The 22,278-nt window shown below is 55.6% G+C and overlaps 2 protein-coding genes and 1 long non-coding RNA gene across 12 annotated transcripts; 1 reads left to right on the top strand and 2 right to left on the bottom strand.

The window, feature by feature from the left end:
- Window positions 1–103: 103 nt before the first annotated feature.
- TSPAN31 (tetraspanin 31) lies at window positions 104–9,295 on the bottom strand. 4 transcript variants are annotated; one of them, XM_032493245.1, is made up of 6 exons: window positions 9,163–9,295; window positions 1,961–2,128; window positions 1,624–1,704; window positions 1,148–1,279; window positions 731–844; window positions 104–632 (listed from the first exon to the last, which is right to left on the bottom strand). In XM_032493245.1, exons 3-6 carry the CDS (start codon window positions 1,699–1,701, stop codon window positions 558–560), a joined length of 399 nt encoding a protein of 132 aa, XP_032349136.1. In that variant the 5' UTR covers window positions 1,702–1,704; window positions 1,961–2,128; window positions 9,163–9,295; the 3' UTR covers window positions 104–557. The 4 variants fall into 4 exon arrangements, with proteins under 4 accessions (XP_032349136.1, XP_006182586.1, XP_032349137.1 ...); XM_006182524.3 differs by lacking the exon at window positions 9,163–9,295 and adding an exon at window positions 2,657–3,086; XM_032493246.1 differs by lacking the exons at window positions 1,624–1,704; window positions 9,163–9,295 and adding an exon at window positions 2,657–3,157 and having other exon boundaries at window positions 2,000–2,128.
- AGAP2 (ArfGAP with GTPase domain, ankyrin repeat and PH domain 2) lies at window positions 5,174–21,641 on the top strand. 7 transcript variants are annotated; one of them, XM_032493233.1, is made up of 19 exons: window positions 8,993–10,297; window positions 11,976–12,034; window positions 12,631–12,718; window positions 12,921–13,006; window positions 13,154–13,301; window positions 14,294–14,428; window positions 14,734–14,843; window positions 15,273–15,431; window positions 15,593–15,679; window positions 15,761–15,865; window positions 16,266–16,428; window positions 16,612–16,731; window positions 17,455–17,583; window positions 18,487–18,546; window positions 18,779–18,927; window positions 19,028–19,118; window positions 19,251–19,473; window positions 19,599–19,854; window positions 20,037–21,641. In XM_032493233.1, exons 1-19 carry the CDS (start codon window positions 9,118–9,120, stop codon window positions 20,277–20,279), a joined length of 3,591 nt encoding a protein of 1,196 aa, XP_032349124.1. In that variant the 5' UTR covers window positions 8,993–9,117; the 3' UTR covers window positions 20,280–21,641. The 7 variants fall into 7 exon arrangements, with proteins under 7 accessions (XP_032349123.1, XP_032349124.1, XP_032349121.1 ...); XM_032493232.1 differs by lacking the exons at window positions 8,993–10,297; window positions 18,487–18,546 and adding an exon at window positions 5,174–5,417; XM_032493230.1 differs by lacking the exon at window positions 18,487–18,546 and having other exon boundaries at window positions 19,028–19,473.
- LOC116667637 lies at window positions 18,516–20,503 on the bottom strand. Its single transcript, XR_004324558.1, has 2 exons — window positions 20,365–20,503; window positions 18,516–19,848 (listed from the first exon to the last, which is right to left on the bottom strand). It is a non-coding gene; the product is annotated as an uncharacterized LOC116667637 (long non-coding RNA).
- Window positions 21,642–22,278: the final 637 nt, after the last annotated feature.

The following is a 22,278-nucleotide window of genomic DNA, read 5'->3' as shown; positions in this document are numbered from 1 at the left end:
TTCCCTGCAGAATCTTACAGATTTTCCTTAGATCGCAAGGCCTACACAGTCAGTGGAGCCCCTCAGTTGGCAAAAGGGAAAAAGAGGCACTTAGATTGCTTCCTTGGATGTGGAGTTCAAATGGCTTTTATTTTTATAGTCACTGAGCTTCCCCCAACTGGGTCTTGCTTATTATAAGAGTTCTTGGTGGCTTTCTCTCTGGCTCTGTCCCCGATTTACCCTTGGAGCCAGGATGTGTTGAGGTGGTCCAGCGTGTGGAAGAGAGAAGAGGGAGAAGAGCCAGGGATGATTCCAACCCCCATCCCATCCCATGGACTCCCAGGAGCTTCCCATGTCCACTTAGGGAGAGAGGAAGGAAGGTTTTCTTTACTCTTTATAATCTTGCTCCCACCAAAACATGTCAAGGCATAAAACCTAGCTAGTTATCTTTAGGGAACATGGCGTAGGGCCTTTCCTTTTTCTCAAAAAGGGCTTTAGATCCCAGGTTTTCCCTAAGGGAGAGAGAAAAAGCTTAGGGAGAACAGACAGCAGGAGAGAAGTCAGAAGGATCCAGAGTCTCATAGAAAGGCACTGGGGTTGGCTCGAGGATCTTTCTGATTCCGAAATCTCATCGCTAGCCAAACACCAAGGATCTGTAGAAGCAAAGGAAAAGAGATAAGCACCAACTCTGAATCTCTGGGGCTAAGGCCTGAAGACAGAGGGTATGTATTAGGGAACTGGAGAATGTTACCTCTGTGAAGCTGAAGAAGAGTCCAACACCCCCCAGAATTTTCAGGGCTTCATCTGAGTGCTTAAGAAGCTTTTCGCCACACATCTGGCATGTGGGGCTCCTGCTCTTGCAGATCTGAGGAAAAGATGAACGCGTCTGTTTGGAGGATGCAGGGTTGCTAAGCTACTCTATCCTAATACTTAAGGGGATGGCCCTAGAAATTGTTTTTCCAGTTTCTGATCAGTATGCTACAGACTGGAATCCCACTTGGCTAAATCTCCAGCTTTTGTATCCATCCTCCAACCCCCACCAGCACACCCACCCAAGATAAGTGTGCTGCTGGAGAGAGGCATTCACATTCAAACTCAAACCTGCCAATTTGGGCATTGTCCTTACCCAGTTTTCCTAACCCTCCCCCAGTTTCCCAAATCAACTCACTGCAGTGCAGAAAGCGTAATCTTGTTGATCCAGGGCTGTGAGGTTGAACAAGCCACAGCAATCAAAACTTCTTTCCAGTTCATCCCGGGTCTTATTGCTCATGACCCACCAAGAAGCATTAATGACATCTGTCTGGAGGATACAAGCAGAGGGAAATTATTTGATGCTGCTAACCTTAAGAATCTCCCCTACAAATCCTCCCTAAGAATCCTGATCCCAGGTCAAGTGCCTCAATTTCCCTGTTGGAGCAAAGGGAGTTAACGTCCTTTAGAAGCGAAGGTGCAGGCACTACAACTATCCACCTCCTTCTGGATCATCCTCATGGATGATTAGCCAGACCTCCCAGAGAAGCAAATGGCTCAAGTCTGGACGTAGTGGACCTAAGAATGATCTTTAGGGTCAGACTGAGAGTAAGGAGTTGGGGGGGGGGGGTGGAGTGGGGGGAGAAGCAAGTATTTGAAAGGGCACCTTCTTACCTGTTTACTTAGGTTAATAGCCAGACATGAGCAAGAGATTACAAACTGGAAGACGAAGACCAAACCAAGGATGATCATGTACTGAGAGGAAGAGTTACGGGAAAAAAAATTCCTAGATTCCTTTGTTCCACCTGCAAAAACCATCAGAACTCATCTATTCATACAATTTGTACAACCATGTCCGTTGAAAACAATAAAATCGTCAATTTTTGTTTCATAGACTATAGGGGAGGGCAAGGAGACACCCCCAAGATCCCTGAGGTTTCCTAGCCTCTCTTAATTTCTTCCTCGTTGACTCAGCCCTCCCAAAAGCCCCCATCACTTCAGGTCAGGATACAAAGAATAGCAGTACTTGGTGGTGGTTGATAGCACCCACCAGTCCAGCTACCGCGATGAGAAGAAGGAAGACTCCCACAGCAATGACTCCTCCGACGATGTGTATGCTGGATACGAGACCAAGGCCCTTAGCCCAGGCAGCCACTCCAATGAGCAACAAGCCTACCAGCTAGGGGAAACAAAGAGCAAGATACATCTCAAAGAATTCTATTGTGCAGCACAGCTAAAAATCATGCGCGGGGGGAGTGGGGGAGAGCTTGGGCAAAAATGGAGAACTAGGTTGTGTGTGAATGAGGGAGAGGAGGTGATTTCAGGGCCAGGAGCATCCCTGGGCACCCCCATTGGAGGTCATAATGGCTGGAGTGGGGTGGGAGGTGGCAAAGATAGTGGAGTCTGGGAATATAAAACGGAACATTTGCCTTCATCCATCACTTCTATTTTGGGAGAAACCGAAGTTCACAGGAGGGAGGGCTGGGCCTTTATACCTCAGTTTATTACTGCCACCCCCAGACAAACCCTCTGATCACCGGAAGTCTCCCCTCTTCCCACGGAAGTCCCCAGGAATTCCCTCTTCGCCGGAAGTCCCCAGGAATTTTCCCGGAACCCCCAGTACACCCCTCTCCCCACCGGAAGTCCCCTAGAGATTCTTCCCATTTGCCTTTCGGCCCTGAAGCTTCCCCCACCTCCAAAACCTCACCATGTAGACCACGTTGAGCGCGCACAGCGCATTCTTGGAGCAGGCAAATCCTCCGCAAACCATCTCCCCAGCTTTGGGGACCCAAGTGGTCCCAAGGACTTGGGGGGAGGGTCTTGGGGACTGTCTTCTTGGACCGCGGCAGCTTCTGTCTCTTTAAATCGAGTCCAGCCAAACCTAATCCTCTGCGCCTGCACCGTCCCACCCCTGCTTTTGGATTGGCGAAACTCAGGGCTAATCCAGGACTTCGATGGCTTGAATGCCAATCAATCTGTACTGTGTCACTGACCCGCCTACCGGCTCCTCCTAAAGGTTTTTTTACTGGATGAAACTTAAAACTGGAGGCAGGCCCTCCAGAGATTCTCATAGGGGCCAGAGCCTAAACTTCAAAACCCCAGGTTGAAAACGGAGCTTTCTGTGATCGCAGATGGAGGAAAGCTAATCCGAGGGGAAGAGTCTGGTGAAGAGACAAGGTGTTACTTCGAGAGCAGGGTGAAAGGGCTCCTCTCAAGGGAGCACCCTCCCCGCCCCTTTCCCATTGTCTTGCAGTGACCTCATGATGACGCCCCTGTTTGTTGCTATTGCGTCACACCCGGGAACACCCAGAGAGGCAAAATATTGAACTATTTAGCCCGACCGCAGAGGCCCCGAGTTGGGCACAGCCAACACCCAGCAAATCCTCACGTGTTTGCAAGTGTGTCCACTAGTACACGTAGTTTGTTCCACATCCCCTCCTAACGGGGTCTGGATATGCTAGAAATTCAATGTGAAAAGCAGCAGCCTCGGGCCGGCGCATTGCTGTATGTGACAAAGCCACAGGTACAGACATGAGTGTGCTGGCATCTTTGGAGCACATGCCTGATCCTGGGTTCATAAAAAAAAAAAAAATGACAAAGGGAGGGGTCTTGACTACGTATAAATGTGAGAGGAAGGAGGAGTCTCCACATTTTCACTCTGGGGGCGGGCATTGTGGCTGATCAATATACGTTTATTATTGAATGCTTTGACACACTGCGGATAGGAAAACATACAGTTCCTCTTTCCTCCAGGAAAGAGGCAGTCATAGTAGAAACACAAATGAAAAACCTCCCTTCAATTCCACAGAATGATTTACATTAATGTGTACTTAGATTCCACGACTGCATAAGTGGCATTGTCTTAACTGCGAGAGTCAGACTGCATGGGTTCCAACTTTGCCACTTACTAGCCGTGTAAACTTCAGACAGTTATTTAAGCTCCCTGTGCCTATTTCCTCATCTGTAAAATAGGGATAAATAACAACACACCTACCTTCTGGGTTGCTGTGAAAATTGAATGAGTTAATGCACATAGAATGCTTAGAACAGTCCCTGGCACATAGTAAACACTCATTGTTAGTATTGTTTCGGCTGTTTTCAGGTTCCAATGGGTAATCCCAACCCTAATTCTCTTATCTCCCCTAATTCTCTTATTGCCAACTACACACTCACATATTATAATCCTCTATCCTTTATAAATTTATATCAATAAGATACGCAGGAGAAGAGACATTTGGCAGGGTCAGAAAGGTTTGAGTCCTGAAACAAAGTGATTAGATCAAACTGTCCACTCTTTTCCCCTTCAACTGATCCTGCATCTTCATTCTTTCCCTCAATTCCTCATCCACCCTCTTCTTCCCATTTCCTAAATCAAGGGCAAGACAGTGGTATTAAGGATAAGGGGAACTGGTTGGCAAGCATCTTGGCTGTGTGGTGTAGTGAGAAGGGCATCAGAATTATGATCAGAAAACCTAGATCAATATCTTTGTTTCACCTCTTATTGGCCTCTCTGAGCTTCAGTTTCCTTTTCTGCAGAATAGGGATAAAAATACTGCCCCTTTGGGCCTGTCATGAAGATGATGTACATGAAAATATGTTGTAAACTATTAAGTGTTATAGACAAGTTAATTATTATGAAAGCAATTGAACATGGAGCATAGTGGTTTTGTCTGGTTATAGGTTACTGTCTTCTATAACCTGTTCTCCCTGTAACTACTTGACCCTTTTAAGCAGGAGGCGGTTACAGTGGGTTAGTCAACCAAAGGAGGGTTACCTTGCAAGGTGTAAGTATGCAAGCTCTTTGGATATACAGAGTGGGTGGCGAGTACAACTAAGCTGGAATGCAGGATGTTAAAGGTGCCAGACCAAGTGTGTATGGATTCCTGTAAGAGTTTGAGACTGAACATAAACCCTGGTAGGTCACCAAGAGTTTAGGATTGCACCTGGGACCAGACATGCCACGTTCTCCCAGCAGCAACACCCGTCTTAATTAGCCACCTCCCACAGGAGGCCCTAGGATGCTTGTTAAGGTATCTCCATCCACCTGTCTGGGGAATCGTAGCAGGGGCAGGCTGGCAGAGCCGATAAGCCAACGCTAGAGGGGGTGGGTGGTGCAGGAGGTAGTGCTGACCCAGGCTGTGGGTTTGAAACTCACCAGTCAGGAAGTGAAGTCGACAGACGGAAGGGCGGGCAGGGGCGGGGAGTTCTGGGGCACAGCAGAAGGGGCCTTTTGGAGTTTGGGGGCTGCAGGGACATGGGCCTCGGGACCAGAGGTTGCTGTTAGCCCCCCAGGACAAGTCTGGGCAACATGCATGCCCAGAGGCAGTTGGCCGTAGCTGCAGTGAGAGCAGAAGTCAGACGACATGAGGTGGCCAGGCGGGCTCTAAGCCGCCTCAGGAAGCTGGCAGAGAGGGTGAGCGACTCTGAACTTCGGGACAGCATTCAGGCCTCACTGGAAGTCGTACAAGGTAAGATAAGGGTTAGCTCCCAACTTGGGTGTATTGGGGACCAGTAGGGACATAGAAGGGCTTGCTGGTCATACATCACTTTCCAATCAGCCACTTTCTAGTCTCCAAGATGGAGCTGGGAATCTGGGGAAGAATACATTTGGAAAGGATGGAAACAGACATGGGAGGTGTCATTCTTCCTCTTTTCCCAACTCTGATCCTTCTCTTTTCTCAGAGGATCAAAATACAGGTCATTGCTGAGCTGACCTTGGCAATGGAGAAGTGGGTGAGCATGGGGAGAGCAGGCCATGGCAGACCCATGGTAGTCTTGGACCCTGCTTGGAAAGTCCAGGGTGGGAAGAAGTCTAGGGCAGGAGGTTCTGGGACTGGATAATGTGGTCATTCCCAGGACCCATGAAGGATCAGTGACCTCTTGTTCTCCAGCTGTTCTCCAGAAAACACACAACACACACACACACACACCACATTGAAATACACCACGCAAAGAATCTCAGGCTCCCAGGGACACACCAACACTCAACACATCATGCTCTGTGCAGCCAAAGTGCAGAGAAGTCCCCAGAATTCTTCTTGGCCTCCTTTTGTCCCCGTGCTCCTGTTCCTGTCTTCCCCCCGACACACACCTTCCGCTCTACCTCCTTAGTGCCATTAGAGCAAGTGATGACAACACAGGGAGGAAGTGCTGCCATGGCAACACCATCCGCCACATCCTCCTACCCACCCCTGCCTTCAGTCTTGTGGTGGGGCCCTGGCAGAAACAGCTTCTCTCTATCCACAAGGCCCCACCACTAAGGAACTGGTGGAGCTGGAGGTCTTCTCCAGTCTGCTCTCATCTCATTTGCCTCTGAGGCTATAAAGAGCTATAAAAGCTGGCTACTTTGTTCAGGAAAGGTGTCTGGGAGAAACACATCCTCCATCATATCCTGGTCTCTTCCAGCCTCTCCATTCTTAGTTGCCTACCTGGGGGTGGGGGTGGGGCAAGAAGGCAAGAGACCATTCTTTTCATCAAGGATACCTCCTGATGGCAGAGGCCATCAGAGCATAACTTGAAGGAACAGTTTAGCTCAGGTTCCTAAGGGAACAGCCTGATCCCTTCCTATTGCCCTTCTGTGGCTGGTGCCCCTCTCATCTCCCGTCCCCCACCCTTTGTCAGGAACTACAGCTGATACTTTCCCTGCAGTCTTAGCAGCTGGAACTGCAGACCTGGGGGAGTGGCCCCATGAGGCCTCCCAGAGAGGAACTCCAAGCCCCACCTCTGTGGGGGAAAAAAAAGAGGGGGTAGGAGAGAAGTTCAGGCCAGGTAGAGGAATTCAGCTTAGCTCTGGAGAGGAGCAAGTGAGGAGGGGTGGAGGCTGAGCTCTCTGAAAAGACCACTCTTCATAAGTGATTTGTTCCACTCCTTCCCCAAGAGTCAGCATTCTGTTCCCATTGAACATAAAGGAAAACTGAGGCCACCAAAGGAAGGAAGGAAAATTAAGAAACAACAAATCGTCACCCTCTCTTTTGGAAAAGGTTGCTGAAAGGTCTCCTGTTCTGGGGATGGTGTCATCCTACTGCTGGGGGTGGGGGTGGGGGGCGGGTGGTAGGAGGGGCGCAGCACTGGGGAGGGCTGCTGACCTCCAGACAGGACTGCGGAGGGATTGGGTACGGGTCTCAGGGAGAACAAACGGCATCCAGCATCCTGGTACCACCCCCTTACCCCCTGCCAGGCGGAGCACGCTGCCGCCGGCTCCTGCCTCTGAGAGCCGCCCACGACAGCACTTATTATAGTCTCCGCTGCGTCAGGAGGGTGGAACGCCAAATTAGGGGAACGCTGAGACTCCCCGAGTGTCGGGGAGGGGTCTCCAAGTCTGAGGGGAGGCCTCCTCCAACTCCCGCCCCACAGCGGTTGGTCTCAGTCTCTGCTCCTCATTGCCCTAACCCCTTCAACCTTCGCCTGGGCTGGAGGACAGTGAGCCTTCAACTCCAGGGTCTCTACAGAGGTGGAGGACACAGAGCAGACGTTTCTCGTTCTCTGTCTATCTCCTTTTTAACCTTCTAAAAGAGCCCCACCCCAAAAGCCTCAGGAGACTGAATGGAAACCAGAAGAGGCCTGTTAGCGCTGCCTCAATTGAGAGGGTCTTTATATTCGGGGAGCTAAATACCCCACACGTGGGTAATCAGGTGTGAAGGTGATGCCTTCTTTAACCCCAAATCCCCTGGCAGGTGCCCCCACCCACCATACCCACCGATCCTCCTCTCTGCTTATCCCCGCTGTTTCCGAGGCACTCTTGGAGCTGCGGTTGCTATGGAGACAGGATGCATTTTGGTATTGGGGGGGGGGGGAGTGGCGTCAATCTGTAGACGTATTCCTTCTCCTTCTACCCCGAGCTGGAACATTTTGATTCACTTTTCGGCCTGGGCTCCTCGACCTTGCAGATCTCTCCCCTCCTGAAGCACCCCCCTCCTTTCACCCACCCTGCTAAGTTCCATATTTGTCCCCATCCCTAGGGAACACTTTCCAAGTTCACTTTGGGACAGTTAGGCTCAAGTCGAGGCCGGGTCAATCTGTTGCGTGTGGAGGGTGGAGGTGGTCGAAGGGGCTGGGTCTTGGGGAAAGGAACTGCGTGAGAGTACTTGGAAGAAACAAGGGGTCCTGGGAAAGGGATTTCAGGGCTCCCCACTTTCTCACGTCAGCTTCCCCAGGATTGGCAGTAAACCCGTGTTTGCTCCGTTTTCGCTCAGGACTGTCCACCCATAAATCGATTTTTACTCTTGTCCCTAAATGCCACACCTAACAGTAGATCTCCCTAACCGTGGTGTGCCAGGGGAAGGGGCTAGAGTTTTGGAGGAGGTGAGTCCAGGTTCCAAGAAATCCAGCCCAGGATTTGGGAGGGAAATCCAGTCCTGGATTTTGCACCGCCTTCGCAGACAGCCGTGCTGGTGGAGAGAAGGTGGGGGGGAGGTAGGGTGGGGGGGGGCGGGGGGCCGCCTCCTCCTCACTGTGAGGGGAGCGCCCGGACACAGCGCGCATCCGGACCGAGCCGAGCCCTGGCGAGCCCCCGGACCCTGCGCCCGGATCTCACGCCCCTCCCCTCCCAGACCCCAGACCCGTGGGCTCCCATCCCCTCTGGCTTCCCTCCTTCCTCCCCCGCCGGCGCCTGTATCTCCATCCCCAGCATCCTCCTGGCGCCCCAGCGAATCCCCCGCACGACCAGCTCCATTAGCTTCCTACCTTCCTAAAGACCCCCCTCTCCGACCCCTATCCGCAGCCCCTGTCCCTTGAGTCCCCATTCCCCGCCCCTGCCTCCCCCGCACCAGTTCTTCTCCCTTAGCTTCGGGTTCCTCTTTTCTGCCCCCTTTTCCTCCCTCTCCCCTATTTGCCCCCACTACAGTCCTCCCCGCCCTCCCCCGCCCATCTCAGCGCTCCTACCCAGGCCGGGGTGCAGGGTCCGGCGCGCCTCCCCGGAGCAGCACCAAGGTCCCAGGGCTCCAACGGGGTGGGGGCGCAGGGCGGGGAGCATGGGGAGGGGGCGCCCCGTGTGATGGGAGGGGGGCGCAAGCGGAGGCGGCGGAGGCGGCGGCGACAGCGGAGCCGGGCCGGGGGCTCAGCGGGGTCCAGGGGCTGGGGGCAGCGAGCAGGGCGGCCCCATGGCTGGGCCCCCCTGAGGCAGTCCGGGGGAGTCCCCTCCCCTCCCCAGCTCGGGGGTCTCGGGGCCCCATGAGCCGGGGCGCGGGCGCGCTTCAGCGCCGGACAACGACCTACCTCATCTCGCTGACCCTGGTCAAGCTCGAGTCGGTGCCTCCGCCGCCGCCTTCTCCGTCTGCGGCCGCAGCCAGCGCCCCAGGGACCAGAGGTGCGGAGACCGGGGATCCTGGCAGCCCCCGAGGCGCGGAGGAGCCGGGCAAGAAGCGGCACGAGCGTCTCTTCCACCGGCAGGATGCGCTGTGGATCAGCACGAGCAGCGCGGGCGCCGGGGGCGCGGAGCCCCCCGCCCTGTCCCCGGCTCCGGCCAGTCCGGCCCGCCCCGTCTCTCCCGCTCCCGGCCGCCGCCTCTCCCTTTGGGCCGCCCCTCCGGGGCCCCCTCTCTCCGGGGGGCTGAGTCCAGACCCCAAGCCTGGGGGCGCCCCCACCTCCTCCCGGCGCCCCCTGCTCAGCAGCCCGAGCTGGGGGGGCCCGGAACCCGAAGGCCGGGCGGGCGGCGGCGTCCCCGGCTCGTCCTCCCCGCACCCCGGCACCGGCAGCCGGAGGCTCAAGGTGGCTCCTCCTCCGCCGGCTCCCAAGCCTTGCAAGACCGTGACCACGAGTGGCGCCAAAGCCGGCGGGGGCAAGGGCGCCGGTAGCCGCTTGTCATGGCCGGAAAGCGAGGGCAAGCCCAGGGTCAAGGTGTCAAAGAGCAGCGCGGGGACTGGAGCTTCTGCCGCTGCCGCTGCCGCTGCCGCTGCTGCCACAGCCGCCGCCGGGGGAGGGGGAGCGGCAGCCACGACCTCTGGCGGGGTCGGGGCTGGGCCTGGAGCCCGAGGGAAGCTGTCCCCTCGGAAAGGCAAAAGTAAGACCTTGGACAACAGTGACTTGCACCCAGGACCGCCTGCCGGCTCTCCTCCTCCGCTAACAGTCCCAGCAACCCTGGCTCCAGCCGCTGCTGTCACCGCCACCTCCGGGCTGCCCACTGGGCCTGCACCTCCAATCACTCTGGAGCCTCCAGCTCCGGGGCTGAAGCGGGGCCGGGAGGGGGGCCGAGCATCCACTCGAGATCGCAAGATGCTCAAGTTTATCAGCGGCATCTTTACCAAGAGCACAGGGGGGCCTCCTGGCTCTGGGCCTCCTCCTGGACCCCCGGTCCTGTCTTCTGGCAGTGGGTCCAGGGAGCTGCTGGGTGCAGAGCTCCGCGCCTCCCCTAGTGAGTAGGACGAGGGTCTGAGATAGAGGAGGGGAGGGTACCTGGAATGCTCAGCTTGGGATAGGGGAACGGTGTGCTGGATAGAATCAGAGAAGCTTCTTTCTTGGGTGGGCCAATGAACTAGGCTCCCTCTTCCTTCAAGGATTGGGGCAAAGGATCAGAAGTCTTGGTGTCAGTGAATAGACATTGTGCGACATAAGAGATGACTTGATTTCAGAGGCACTCAGAAAGCCTCAGAGCTTTCTGGAGAAATAATGCCCTTGGTCAGAGTGACTGTAGGAAATTGCTCCCAGAGAAGCCCCAGACCCCTCTTCCAACCTCAGCTGGACTCTGGGAGCATGAAACAGGACTTTGCCTTGCCCAGAGGAACACTGAAGGTGAAAGGGATAAGGAAGCCTCAATTTCTCCTGAGCACTTGGGGTCGGTGGCATGAGAGTGACCTTGCAGGCAGTTCCTCGCCAGGGACAGGTCTTCCCCTGAACTGAGAGCAGGCTAGTGAGGCAACAGGGAGGGGCTGTGTTTCTTTCCAAGCGGTGAAGGCGGACTGGGCCCAACAGGAGTGCGTGGGGGCTGGAACGTGCTGAATACTTGAATGTGAAGTGAGAGGGGGCGGATAGGAAGCCTCACTTCCCCCACAGCCCACCCCGGCCCCAGTGCAGCATTGAAACCCCCAGGCGGCTGACCGGGAGTGACTGGGGGGGGGGGGGCGCAGAATTGCAGCAAAGGCAATTCTTACCCCTGGAGACTTGGGAGGGGGTATGGAGAAAGTAGTGTTTTTTTCCGGGGGATGTCTTTATTTATTATTTATTTTCTGGAAAAGAGAGCCGAGGGACTCTTGGTTGGGCTCACACTCCTGGGAAAGGAGGCGGGTCCAGGAGCGGGGGCGGCCCCCAGGGTTTGGCTCTGGAGCGGGTGGGAGCAGATGGCTCCGGATCCCAGAGTTCCCGCCGCAGCTGCGGCGCCCCGGGAACGTCCGGCCAGTGTCAGGCGCGGGGGATGGACCCGGCGGCGGGCGGAAAGAGCATCCTTCCCTCTCCCGCCCCCCTATCCTTCCCCAGGCTTGTGGCTTCTCTCGGCCAGGGAATGAAGCCCTTCCCCACAGTTCTTTTGGAGGGTGCTTATTGGAAGGGTATGGGAGAGAGAGGCATAGAAAAATCCAAGCTCCATTCCTCAGGCTGTGGGGAGGGGTCACGGCCACTATGCCTTTGACCTTGAATAGAGGGAAGGATATCCCTCACCTCAGTTTCTCACCTGTGAAATGGAGATTGAGGAAGACCCACTCCCTTCTTTGTCCCAGCCACTCTTCTTGGGATCTGCCCTGGGAATCAGGCCAGTGGGGAGGAAACCTTCTATTCTTCCAGAGGGAAGAACCTGCCACTGTTAGAGCCCCGGTCCCCCGGTCTGGGGCAGGGACCTACGTTTTGGGATGTGCTTTAAGGGAGATGCCAACTGAAGTATTTTTGTCTTGCTGGCTCTGTTGCTAAGCAACCACTGAGCGGCAGCAACAACTGTGGGAAGAGCAGCTAGGATGGGAGGCCTGGGGACCACTCTCCAACCTAGCCTTTCCACGCAGCTTTCCAGCCCAGGCAAGGCAGCTGCAAAAGGAGGAGAGGTAGTTGAGGGCTGGAGCCCTTCTGGGCCTGGAGCAGCTCTTCTTCTGACTCTCTTCCCATTACAGAGGCTGTGGTCAATAGCCAAGAATGGACATTGAGCCGCTCCATTCCTGAACTGCGCCTGGTATGTACCCAGTCCCCTCGTCTGTGTGAAGGCTGACCTCCTACCCACTGCACACTCAGCTCTCTCCCCTTCACCTCTTTCCTTTCTCTGTCAGAATGGGCAACAGTTTTCTAGGTCTGAGATTCTACCTTCATAGCACCTTCCTGGGACTTGATACATCCTTACAAGTTTGTCTTCTCTAGTGTCCCTTTTCCTGCTTGTCCATGGTCCTCTTCCAGGCTTCTCCTCATTTCTAACATCTCCCCATTAGCCCTTCATGTTCTGTTGCCTAGAATTGGGTAAAACTTTTCCCTAGAATTCTGACATGCCCCCCACCACACATACATCTAGTATGTTTCCTAAATAACACAACACCGAAAAATGGAACTGAATTGCTCACATTCTTCAGCTTGTGGGCCACTTCAGGATTATTTTTTTTACCACATTCATGGCCTGATCCTCCTGAATGCTCTCTCCTGACTGTCATCCAGGCCGTGTAGGGCCCTGTTTGGATGACTTAACATTGTCAGTCCCTTTGAGTTCTCTGGAGGGTCCAGATCCAAGCATCCTACCTCCCCTTAATTCCCACAATCTCTGCTCTACAACCTTGTCCTCAGGGTGTGCTGGGTGATGCCAGGAGTGGGAAGTCATCGCTCATCCATCGATTCCTGACCGGTTCATACCAGGTGCTGGAGAAGACAGAGAGTGAGTTCTCAGGAGCCATAAATGCTAAGGATTGGGGTCAGGGATCTGGGATCAAGGACTAGGCAGTGTGATCAATGACCATGCAGGTGTGGAGGCCAGAGGGAAGGATGAGGCCATGATAGCTAAAGTACAAGGAACAAGGGGAGGTTTCCTAACCTGTGACCTCTGACCTCCTACCACTTCCAACTCTTCTGGTGGACAGGTGAGCAACACAAGAAAGAAATGTTGGTAGATGGACAGACTCATCTGGTACTGATCCGAGAGGAAGCTGGAGCGCCTGATGCCAAGGTGAGGGGTGAGATGATAGGGTAGGCAGGTGGGCTGGCGTCAGTACTGGCCAAAAGAGAGGGCTCTGGTTTCCCAGGTCTCCCTGGTTATAGCATCCAGAGGAGTGGACTTGTCTGACTGTCCATTTGCTCCCTCACCCTCCGCAAGTTCTCAGGCTGGGCAGATGCTGTGATCTTGGTCTTCAGCCTGGAGGATGAGAGCAGTTTCCAAGCTGTGAGCCGTCTCCATGGGCAGCTGAGCTCGCTTCGCGGGGAGGGACGAGGAGGCCTGGCCCTGGCGCTGGTGGGGACACAAGGTAAGGAGGGGCTGGGGAAGCCATGTTTTCAGGGGAGTCGCGCTGGGTGCTGCCCAGCCTAGGTGAGAGCTTGGTAAGGTGTAGACATGGCCACTTGGGTTTCAGCAGCCTTTTAGAAGAAGACTGATTTCCGAATAAGGGAGTCATTAAACCAAACTTCCCAAGGTCTGAGAGAGAAAAGGGGACTCTCCAGGAAGAAAAGGAGAGTACAGTAGCAATTTTCATTCCTCTGAGATGTCATCTACCGGGTGTTCACACACAGCCCCTCCTTGCCATTTCCCGATGCCACCACCATGGGAAATGCAGAAAGTCTCAGGCCCTAGTGTGGTTAGAAAGCCTTTCCCAGCTTCCCCCTGCTCCAGCAGGGTGAGGCCGACACCTTTCAAAAGAACTTACTTGAAAACAAAGAGAAAACATGAACGAAATGATGGAGAAAATGGGAGTCACTAGGCCCTCTTTTCCACCGGAGCCAAGAAAAGCTTCTCCAGTGCCTGCCTGCATGCAGCTGGCAGGACTTTCTGTCTGGATGCCTGTCCTGCAGGTGCCTGCCTCCACCTGTCGCTGGCCTCCTGGTTTCTTGCTGCAGATGAACAGTCCACCTGTTACCCACGGACATTCAACCTCTTCTTAGTTTATGTGCCAGGTGTCCTCCCACTCAGTTTGGGGTTCATTATTTGCAGGGCAGAGTGATTGTTACTGGTGATTCTCCGCCATTTCAGACCTTAGCAGGAAGCTTTGTTCACCTCTGAAGTATGCTTTGAAGACACACACACACAGAGCTCACCTAGTACTCGTGTGGCAGCTGGGCACGTGAGCTGGGCCCCGCGTTCACAAAAGCGTTACACACTCCCGCTCCAGTGGGTCACAGGACGGATGCTCTCACACACTGTCCCGAGTGAGCCCAGCCTGAGCCTGGAGCCTGAGGGAGAGGAAAGCAGCAGAGTGGGGACGGGACCCCCCTGTCCAATCCTGCTCCTCTCTTGTCCCCTCAGACAGGATCAGTGCTTCCTCCCCTCGGGTTGTGGGCGACGCTCGTGCCAGGGCTCTGTGTGCCGATATGAAGCGCTGCAGCTACTATGAGACTTGTGCCACCTATGGGCTCAACGTGGACCGGGTCTTCCAGGAGGGTGAGTGTGGTGATTCCCTGCATATGTGGGAGTCAGGGAGCTGAGGACAGGCTTTTCTCTGTGAGTGACAGGAAATTAGCCTGCGTGGGAGGGAGGAGGGATCAGGAAGGACAGAGAAGGTTTGCTTAAAAACCACAAGGTCCTTCTGGCAGGAGGAGCTGGCAAGGCCACAGGTGGCATGAAGTCCACAGTGACAAGGAAGTAGGGGCCTATGTTATCTCCTGGGGATTTCTCAGAGCTGGGCATTAAAGGGCGCTCTTGTGTATCTGCTCTGCTCACACCTCCTTCCCCTTCCCCTCCCTCAGTGGCCCAGAAGGTGGTGACCTTGCGCAAACAGCAACAGCTTCTGGCTGCCTGCAAGTCCCTCCCCAGCTCCCCAAGCCACTCAGCTGCTTCCACTCCTGTAGCTGGGCAGGTGAGTTAGGGTTTCAGAGTCCACTGCGGGGGACAGGTAGGAATCAGAGGAGGGGTTGGGGATCCAAGGACAGGTACAGAGAACCCTAGGAGGTTGGGGGTGGGGGCAGATGGAAATAGCAGTGACACCATTTGTAGAAAATGCGTTGGACTAGAAATCAACCAGGTTTAAAACACCATTTGCAGTGTCCTTGAGTAACTCACCTAAAGCTCCCAAGGTTGTCAGGAAAATTGTATGGCATAATACTTGTGAAGTCAACCTTTGCAAAATCTAAAGCACTGTGACAACGCTAGTGAGGAGTTTTATTATTGCTAGTACAAACAAATCGTGATGAGATGAAGGAATGTCTCAAATTCCACATCACTAGGTCTAACTAGCTTGGTAGGGTGGGGGCATCTCAGCTGTTCTGACGCCTCCATCCACCAGCAGGCTAGTAACGGGGGACACACTAGCGACTACTCTTCTTCCCTCCCATCCTCACCCAATGTTGGTCACCGGGAGCTCCGAGCCGAGGCAGCTGCAGTGGCTGGATTGAGCACTCCGGGGTCCCTGCACCGGGCAGCCAAGCGTAGGACCAGCCTTTTTGCGGTATTGGACATTGTGACCACCATCTGCTTGTTCCCTGTTACCTGCCCATCTTCCCTGGCCCCTAGACCTCTTTGTCAGGCCCTTCTTCATCTGTCTTCCCTGTCCCATCCACCAGTATATCCCTCCATCCATCCTCTAACTGATGCTGATAATTATTCCAGAATCGTCGGGGCAGTGACTCTGAGAAGCGGAGCTTGGACAGTCGGGGAGAGACAACGGGGAGTGGACGAGCCATTCCCATCAAACAGGTGGGTGGACCGGGGGCCAAGGGCAGGCTGGAGGTACCTGGTCTTACTGTTTTTTCCCACGTGTCTCTTTCCATTCTCCAGAGCTTCCTACTAAAGCGAAGTGGCAACTCCTTGAACAAAGAATGGAAAAAGAAATATGTGACCCTCTCCAGTAATGGCTTCCTCCTCTACCACCCCAGCATTAACGTGAGTGGCAGAGACTGGCTGGGCCACACTGGCTCTTCCAGTCTGTGCCTCTGACAAACACTAACATTGTTTCTGGGAAGCACTAGTCTTATTCTCTTCAGTCTAGCAAACATCTGTTAGGCACCTACCACATGCCCATACTGGAGATAGGAATGTGAATACACATCCCAAGGACTTACAGTCTAGTGGGAAAGAATGGAGGAAGGACCTCCACCTGGCCTGCCATCCAGGGATGCTTTCTGGAGGAGACAGTGCTGGGCCCAGTCTGTTGGCTCATCCCAACCCAGTCAGCTCCCAGGGCCCCCTCTCCAGTCCTTCTCTAGCCTCTATTGTTCAGTGCTTCCCAGCACCACTGAGCACCCTAACCTTCCCTACACTCTCAACCCTTATACTCCTGCAGGATTACATCCACAGTACACACGGCAAGGAGATGGACTTGCTACGAACAACAGTCAAAGTTCCTGGCAAGCGGCCTCCACGGGCCATCTCTGCTTTTGGTCCCTCAGCCAGCATCAATGGCCTGGTCAAGGACATGAGCACTGTCCAGATGGGGGAAGGCACTGGTGAGTGAGGCTGATGACAAAGGGGCAGGAGAGGGGCCAGGGCTAGGATAAAGGAGGGGTATAAGGGAAGTTGGGGCTAGGACCAGTTAAGCAGGAAGATGGGTGATAAAGAGGGACCACATAAGGAATGGGGCCCAGAGACTGTGTGGCTCACTGAGGATTTATCTTCTTCCCCTCTGACAGAAGCCACCACTCCCACCCCAAGCCCAAGCCCCAGCCCCAGTTCCCTGCAGCCACCACCAGACCAGACATCTAAGCACCTGCTGAAGCCAGACCGGAATTTGGCCCGAGCCCTCAGTACTGGTCAGTGAGGACCCACCCTCTGTCCACTGTCTTCCAGATCCAGATGGGGTGTGGTGGGAAATGAAACTTGGGTGGGAGATTCAAGGTTGGACTCAGTGCATGAGTGGACACCCTGAGCATCAGCTGGGTGCCAGGCACCAAGCTCTGTGTTTAGCATAATGGTTAAGACAAGTGGGTTCTAGAGCTAAGCTGCCTGAACTTGAATCCTGGCTTGCCACTTGGGCAAGTTACTTGACCTCTCCATGCCTCAGTTTCCTCATCTGTAAAGCAGAGATAATAGTTTCTACCTCAGAGGGTTGCTTTGAGGCTTAAACTGAGAACATTGTCCAGCACATAGTCAGCCATCAATGTTTGGAATGTTTGGAAATATGTACTTTTTGAAAAAAGCAAGTAACATTGTAACGAGTGATCCTCACAACAACCTTGTCAGGTCAAGATTATTATCCCCATTTTAGGGATGAAGAAACTGAGGCTCAGAAGATTAAGTGACTTGCTCAAGGTCTCAAGGCCAGTAAGTGGCAGAGCCAGGATCTGAGAGCAGGTCTGACTCTAAACCACTCATCTGCCCTCCTCCCCAGGAATGATCAAGGGGGACCCCCTAGAGAGGGTTGGCTGAGGAGGGGGACCCTAAAATGCCAAAGCTAGTTCAGGGGAGACAGGCTTTGGAGAAATCAGGAAATCTGTGGAGGGGACAACTGAGACAGCTGTGTCCCCCTCCCCAAGACTGTACCCCATCTGGAGACCTGAGCCCACTGAGTCGGGAACCCCCTCCTTCTCCCATGGTGAAGAAGCAGAGGAGGAAAAAGTTGACAACACCGTCTAAGACTGAAGGCTCAGCTGGGCAGGCTGAAGGTGAGGCCCTGGTGGGCAGTTCCACTCCTACCCTGGACCCTCACCCCCAACTCCAGATCCCTGGCCTTACTCCTGCAGGAGGAGGAAAAGTGCCTGAGCTGAGTGCTTGACTATCATTATCACTCCGCACAAAATTTAGCCCCTGTGCTTCCTCCCATCCCCTTGCCAATGCCTTTTACCCCCGTAGTCCCCAGCCCCTGTTCTCAGTGACCTCCATAAGTCTGTAGCTCCTGCTCCCTCTCCTAATGACTCTCCAGTTCCTGTTACTGCCCTCAACTCTGCTTACCACCCTCAGCTCCTGCACCCAGAATGCCCCATGACCCCCAGGGACTCAGCCTCTGGCCTCAATGTCCCCTGCTGACTCTTCAGCTACTGGGCTCTGACCACTCAGCCTCTGTTCCCAATAACTTGCTGTGATTGCCAAGCTCCCCCAACAGCCTTTGACTACAGTGTTTCCCATTCCCTTCCCAGTGACTCTCCCCAGACCCTTGAGACTTTTGAACTCCAGCGACCCCTCACCCCAGGCCTGTTAACTCCTCCTGTCCCCTTTCCCCATGTTCAGTCAGATCCTGACCATCCCTTCCCCTCCCAGAGATCCGGCTCCTCACCGGTCATGATAACTGGCGCCCACTGCCCCTGTTCTCTGCCGGGTGCTCAGACCCAGGTTCCAGATCTGCCTACTCTCATGGCTCTTGGCTTCCGCTCTACTCTGCTCTGGGGCCACTGACTTTAGTTCTGCTTTCTCTCCCCATCTGTCTGTCCTGCTTTGTCTCTGGCACTCTCTGTCACTTTCTGTCTCCATCTCTCCATCTCTCCACCTGCCTCTCCTTTTTCTCCTTTCTTGGTCTCTTTCTCTGTTCTGCTCTCCATTCTATCTCTATCTCCTTCGCTTCGGGAAACCAGCCAAGCGCAAAATGTGGAAACTAAAATCCTTTGGTAGTTTAAGAAATATTTATAAAGCAGGTAACAAGCGGGGGAGCTGGGTGGGGCGCTCAGCTGGGGTGCAGAGGGGTGGGGGTTCCCCTGCCTTCCACTGCATGTGCTCGGGCTTCCTGCTCTCCCCCACCCTCTGCTTTCCCAACCCCTCTGCCCCACTCCTGGGGGCTTGGGATGGATTCCAGGGAGGAATGGTTTGGGAAAGGCAGCTCCTGTTTGAATTCTGTCCCTCATGACCCCATCCCATCCCCCCACCCAGAGGAAAACTTCGAGTTCCTGATCGTGTCCAGCACTGGTCAGACGTGGCACTTTGAGGCAGCCAGTTTTGAGGAGCGGGACGCCTGGGTTCAGGCTATCGAAAGTCAAATCCTAGCCAGCCTGCAATGCTGTGAGAGCAGCAAGGTCAAGGTAATGGGTCGGGGGTGGGCAGAGAGCAGAGGTGAGTGTCTGAGGAGTACGGAGAAGGGCTCACAGGGAGAGTCAACACTAAACCCAACCATTTCTGCAGCTGCGCACAGACAGCCAAAGCGAAGCCGTGGCCATCCAGGCGATCCGGAACGCCAAGGGGAACTCTATCTGCGTGGACTGCGGGGCCCCCAGTGAGCGCAAGGGGGCAGTGGAGGGGCCCGAGAGGGAGCGTGGTTCGCTGGAGTTGGTGAATGCTGGGGCGCCCGTGCGGCTGGGTTGCCATGCTGCTAGGCCAGGAGCTGACCCCTGCACTTCGTCCCCAGATCCCACGTGGGCCAGCCTGAATCTGGGCGCACTCATCTGCATCGAGTGTTCTGGTATTCACCGGAACCTGGGCACACACCTGTCCCGCGTTCGCTCGCTCGACTTGGACGACTGGCCGCGGGAGCTGACCCTGGTGCTGACAGCCATTGGCAACGACATGGCCAATCGCGTGTGGGAGAGCGACACGCGGGGCCGCGCCAAACCCACGCGGGACTCTTCGCGGTACGCGTGAAGGGGAAGAGGGGTGGGCTTAGGCTGTGCGGCTTCCGAGAGGATTCCCTGGGTAGGGAGCTGAGGTCCTAGGTGGGGGTCCCTAGAGCCCTTCCGGTTGATCCCTGGTCCTGCAGGGAGGAGCGCGAGTCATGGATTCGCGCCAAATACGAGCAGCTGCTGTTCCTGGCGCCGCTGGGCACTCCCGAGGAGCCGCTGGGCCTTCAGCTGTGGGCCGCGGTGCAGGCCCAGGACGTGGCAGCCGTTCTCCTGCTTCTGGCCCATGCGCGACACGGGCCGCTGGACACCAGCGTAGAGGACCCGCAGCTTCGCTCCCCACTTCATCTGGCGGCCGAGCTCGCCCACGTCGTCATCACGCAACTGCTGCTGTGGGTACGTGAGAGGGGGATGGTAAAGGGGCCTCCGAGGACTCCGTCTAGTCTGGGAAACAGCCAGGCGCAGAGGAGCCCGAGATCTCCAAAGGGACCCCGGAGGTGGGCCGGGCGACCCCGGGGAACCTGCGGGCGAGGGCAGGTCCGGGGACGTACGGTTACGCGGCTGTCTCCGCCCTCTAGTACGGCGCCGACGTTTCCGCCCGCGACGCGCAGGGCCGCACCGCGCTGTTCTACGCCCGCCAGGCTGGAAGCCAGCTGTGCGCAGACATCCTTCTCCAGCATGGCTGCCCGGGTGAGGGCGGCAGCACAGCCACCACCCCCAGCGCGGCCACCACCCCCAGCATTACCGCCACGCCCAGCCCCCGCCGCCGGAGCAGCGCCGCCAGCGTGGGCCGCGCCGACGCCCCTGTCGCGCTGGTATAGTTGCGCCGCGGGAAAGACACCCCCACCCCACACGGGCCGGGCACGACCACACCGGGTGGACCGCTGGACAGATGCACCCACTCACCTCTCCAATCCGCACCCCGCCCCACGGGAGCACTTCTTCCCCCCATGAGGGCACAGCCCCCACGCCTCCCGGAAGACACAAACTCACTTCCCTCTCCCCAACGAGGCATGGAGACCCCAGCTCGACACGCCCCCTCTCCACCGTTTCCACACTCGGATTGCTCTGGGTCTACCCAGTGGGTGTTTCCGGGAGGGGACACCCCCACCGCAGTCCCTGCCCCTGGCCGTTTGGGTGTGCTCGCTCGCGCCCCCTAGGGGCGAGGGGAGGACATATTCCTGCTTGTGCTCGACAATCCCACGGCAGGAGCATTTACCCAGGCTGGCTCCTGGGGCGACGCCATGCCACAGGGAGGAATTAGTATGTGGGAGGGCTAGCTCTGGGTCTTGGGGCCAATAAGGGGGACCCTACCCCTTCCATGCTAATCTCACTGCCCAGTGAAGGGGGAAGGGCAGCGAGGGGCAGGACCCCTGCTGCCCATGGGGGTAGGGGGTCCCCAACCCTTTCCGTGAAAGGGACCATGAGGAGTGGAAATCAGGACGTCCCCCTACATCCACCCATGGATGGAAGCTAAAGGGTCGGGGGAGCCAAAAGCCTGGATCCCTCCTCACTACTATCTTGGGAGGGAGAAGGGAAGGAGCAGGAGCGGGCTAAGGGGACTGGGGAGGGGCCTTGTAATTTATTGCTTTGTTCCCCTACAAGGGGGCGGGGGGCGGGCAGGGGCTTGGGGAGGGCGGTTCAGGGTAGGGGAAGCCAGGGGTGGGCAGGGGGTGGGGTGGGGGTGCTCTCGGGTTGTGAGTGTCTGTGACCGTGACTGCGTACCTGTGACTGTGCAGCGCCCGTGGTGATCTGGGGTAGGGGGCACCCCTGCAATGGGACCCCTCCCCCACTGTTCTTCCTGTCCAGCCCCTCCCTTCCGCTGGAGCAGCTCAAGACCCATCCCTCAACCCCCTGATCCCTCCCAGCCAGGTTAAGAAGGAGGATATGAGGTGGCTGGGAGGGTTTCCAGGCCCCCGTCTCATCCCTAGAAAGGATATGGTGGGGTGGATTTACCTGGCCCAGCCCCATCTTCCTCAGCCAACCCAGACCTTGGGCCTTCTGTGTCAGTTGTTTCCGGTCTTTTTTTTTTTTTTTTTTTCTGGCTAAATATTTTGCAAAGGACCAGGTAATTGGGGAGAGGTGAAGGGTGGGGGTAGGGGGGCAATACCCCCCTCATCTCCTCCAAGGCAGGTGGTGTGAATCTTCTTCAACAGCAATTAAAGAGGAAGTGATTTTGTCTAGGGGGTGAGCTGCTGGTCTGTTCTTGAAGAGGCGGGTCAGGGAATGGCCTTGGTCAATGTGGGGAACTGGAGGTGGGAGAGGGCCAGGGAGGGTGCCTCCCACTGGGGCTGATGGCAGGGCAGTATCCAAGGATGTGAAGATGGTAGGTCAGATACTCTATCATGTACAACAGTTCTGGGTTCATTTAGTGGAAGGAGACAGGCAGGTCAGAACAACAGTGGGGACCCAAGGAGCAGAGAAGTCACTGACTTCCAGGATGACTCCTATTCTGGGAAGGAGTTGGGGTGTGGGGCTTAGAGGACAAGGACAGGGGAGGGGCCCGCTTGGAGTAAGTGGTGTAGCTTCGGTTAAGAGCAGGAACTTTGGAGTCAGATCTGATTTCAAAACCAGCTAGGCGGTGTTGGGCAGGTTACCTTGGGTACCTCTGTTTATTTGTAATCTGAACAGTGTCTGTTCAGAGGTCACCTGGTAAGGGCTCTCGCGTCAGCCCTGGAGGGCTGCCCCGGGCCAGCCTGCTCACTCTGAGCACCTAGTACCAGAAGTAGATCTTACACTACTCTCCTGGCCTGGAGGGAAGAGGTGAAAGGTCTGGCTGCAGAGGTCCCTGGTGTCACAAACTCCGTGCCCAGCTGACGC

This window comes from Camelus ferus, chromosome 12 (genome assembly GCF_009834535.1).
Source record: "Camelus ferus isolate YT-003-E chromosome 12, BCGSAC_Cfer_1.0, whole genome shotgun sequence".
Classification (NCBI taxonomy): domain Eukaryota; kingdom Metazoa; phylum Chordata; class Mammalia; order Artiodactyla; family Camelidae; genus Camelus; species Camelus ferus.
Note: the sequence above shows the minus strand (reverse complement) of the source record. Positions and strands in the feature narration are given on the sequence as shown.

What these genes read in the sequence shown, in the direction of transcription:
- AGAP2 (XM_032493226.1), top strand. Translation starts at nt 9,118, where the DNA reads ATGAGCCGGGGCGCGGGCGCGCTTCAGCGCCGGACAACGACCTACCTC. An exon ending in GGCCCGAGCCCTCAGTACTG is followed by an intron (nt 16,732 to 17,454) that starts GTCAGTGAGGAC and finishes CCCCTCCCCAAG; the next exon opens with ACTGTACCCCATCTGGAGAC. An exon ending in CTCAGCTGGGCAGGCTGAAG is followed by an intron (nt 17,584 to 18,778) that starts GTGAGGCCCTGG and finishes CCCCCCACCCAG; the next exon opens with AGGAAAACTTCGAGTTCCTG.
- TSPAN31 (XM_006182524.3), bottom strand. Translation starts at nt 2,719, where the DNA reads ATGGTTTGCGGAGGATTTGCCTGCTCCAAGAATGCGCTGTGCGCGCTC. An exon ending in ACCAAGTACTGCTATTCTTT is followed by an intron (nt 1,705 to 1,960) that starts GTATCCTGACCT and finishes TCTTCCTCTCAG; the next exon opens with TACATGATCATCCTTGGTTT. An exon ending in TCTTCTTCAGCTTCACAGAG is followed by an intron (nt 633 to 730) that starts GTAACATTCTCC and finishes TTGCTTCTACAG; the next exon opens with ATCCTTGGTGTTTGGCTAGC.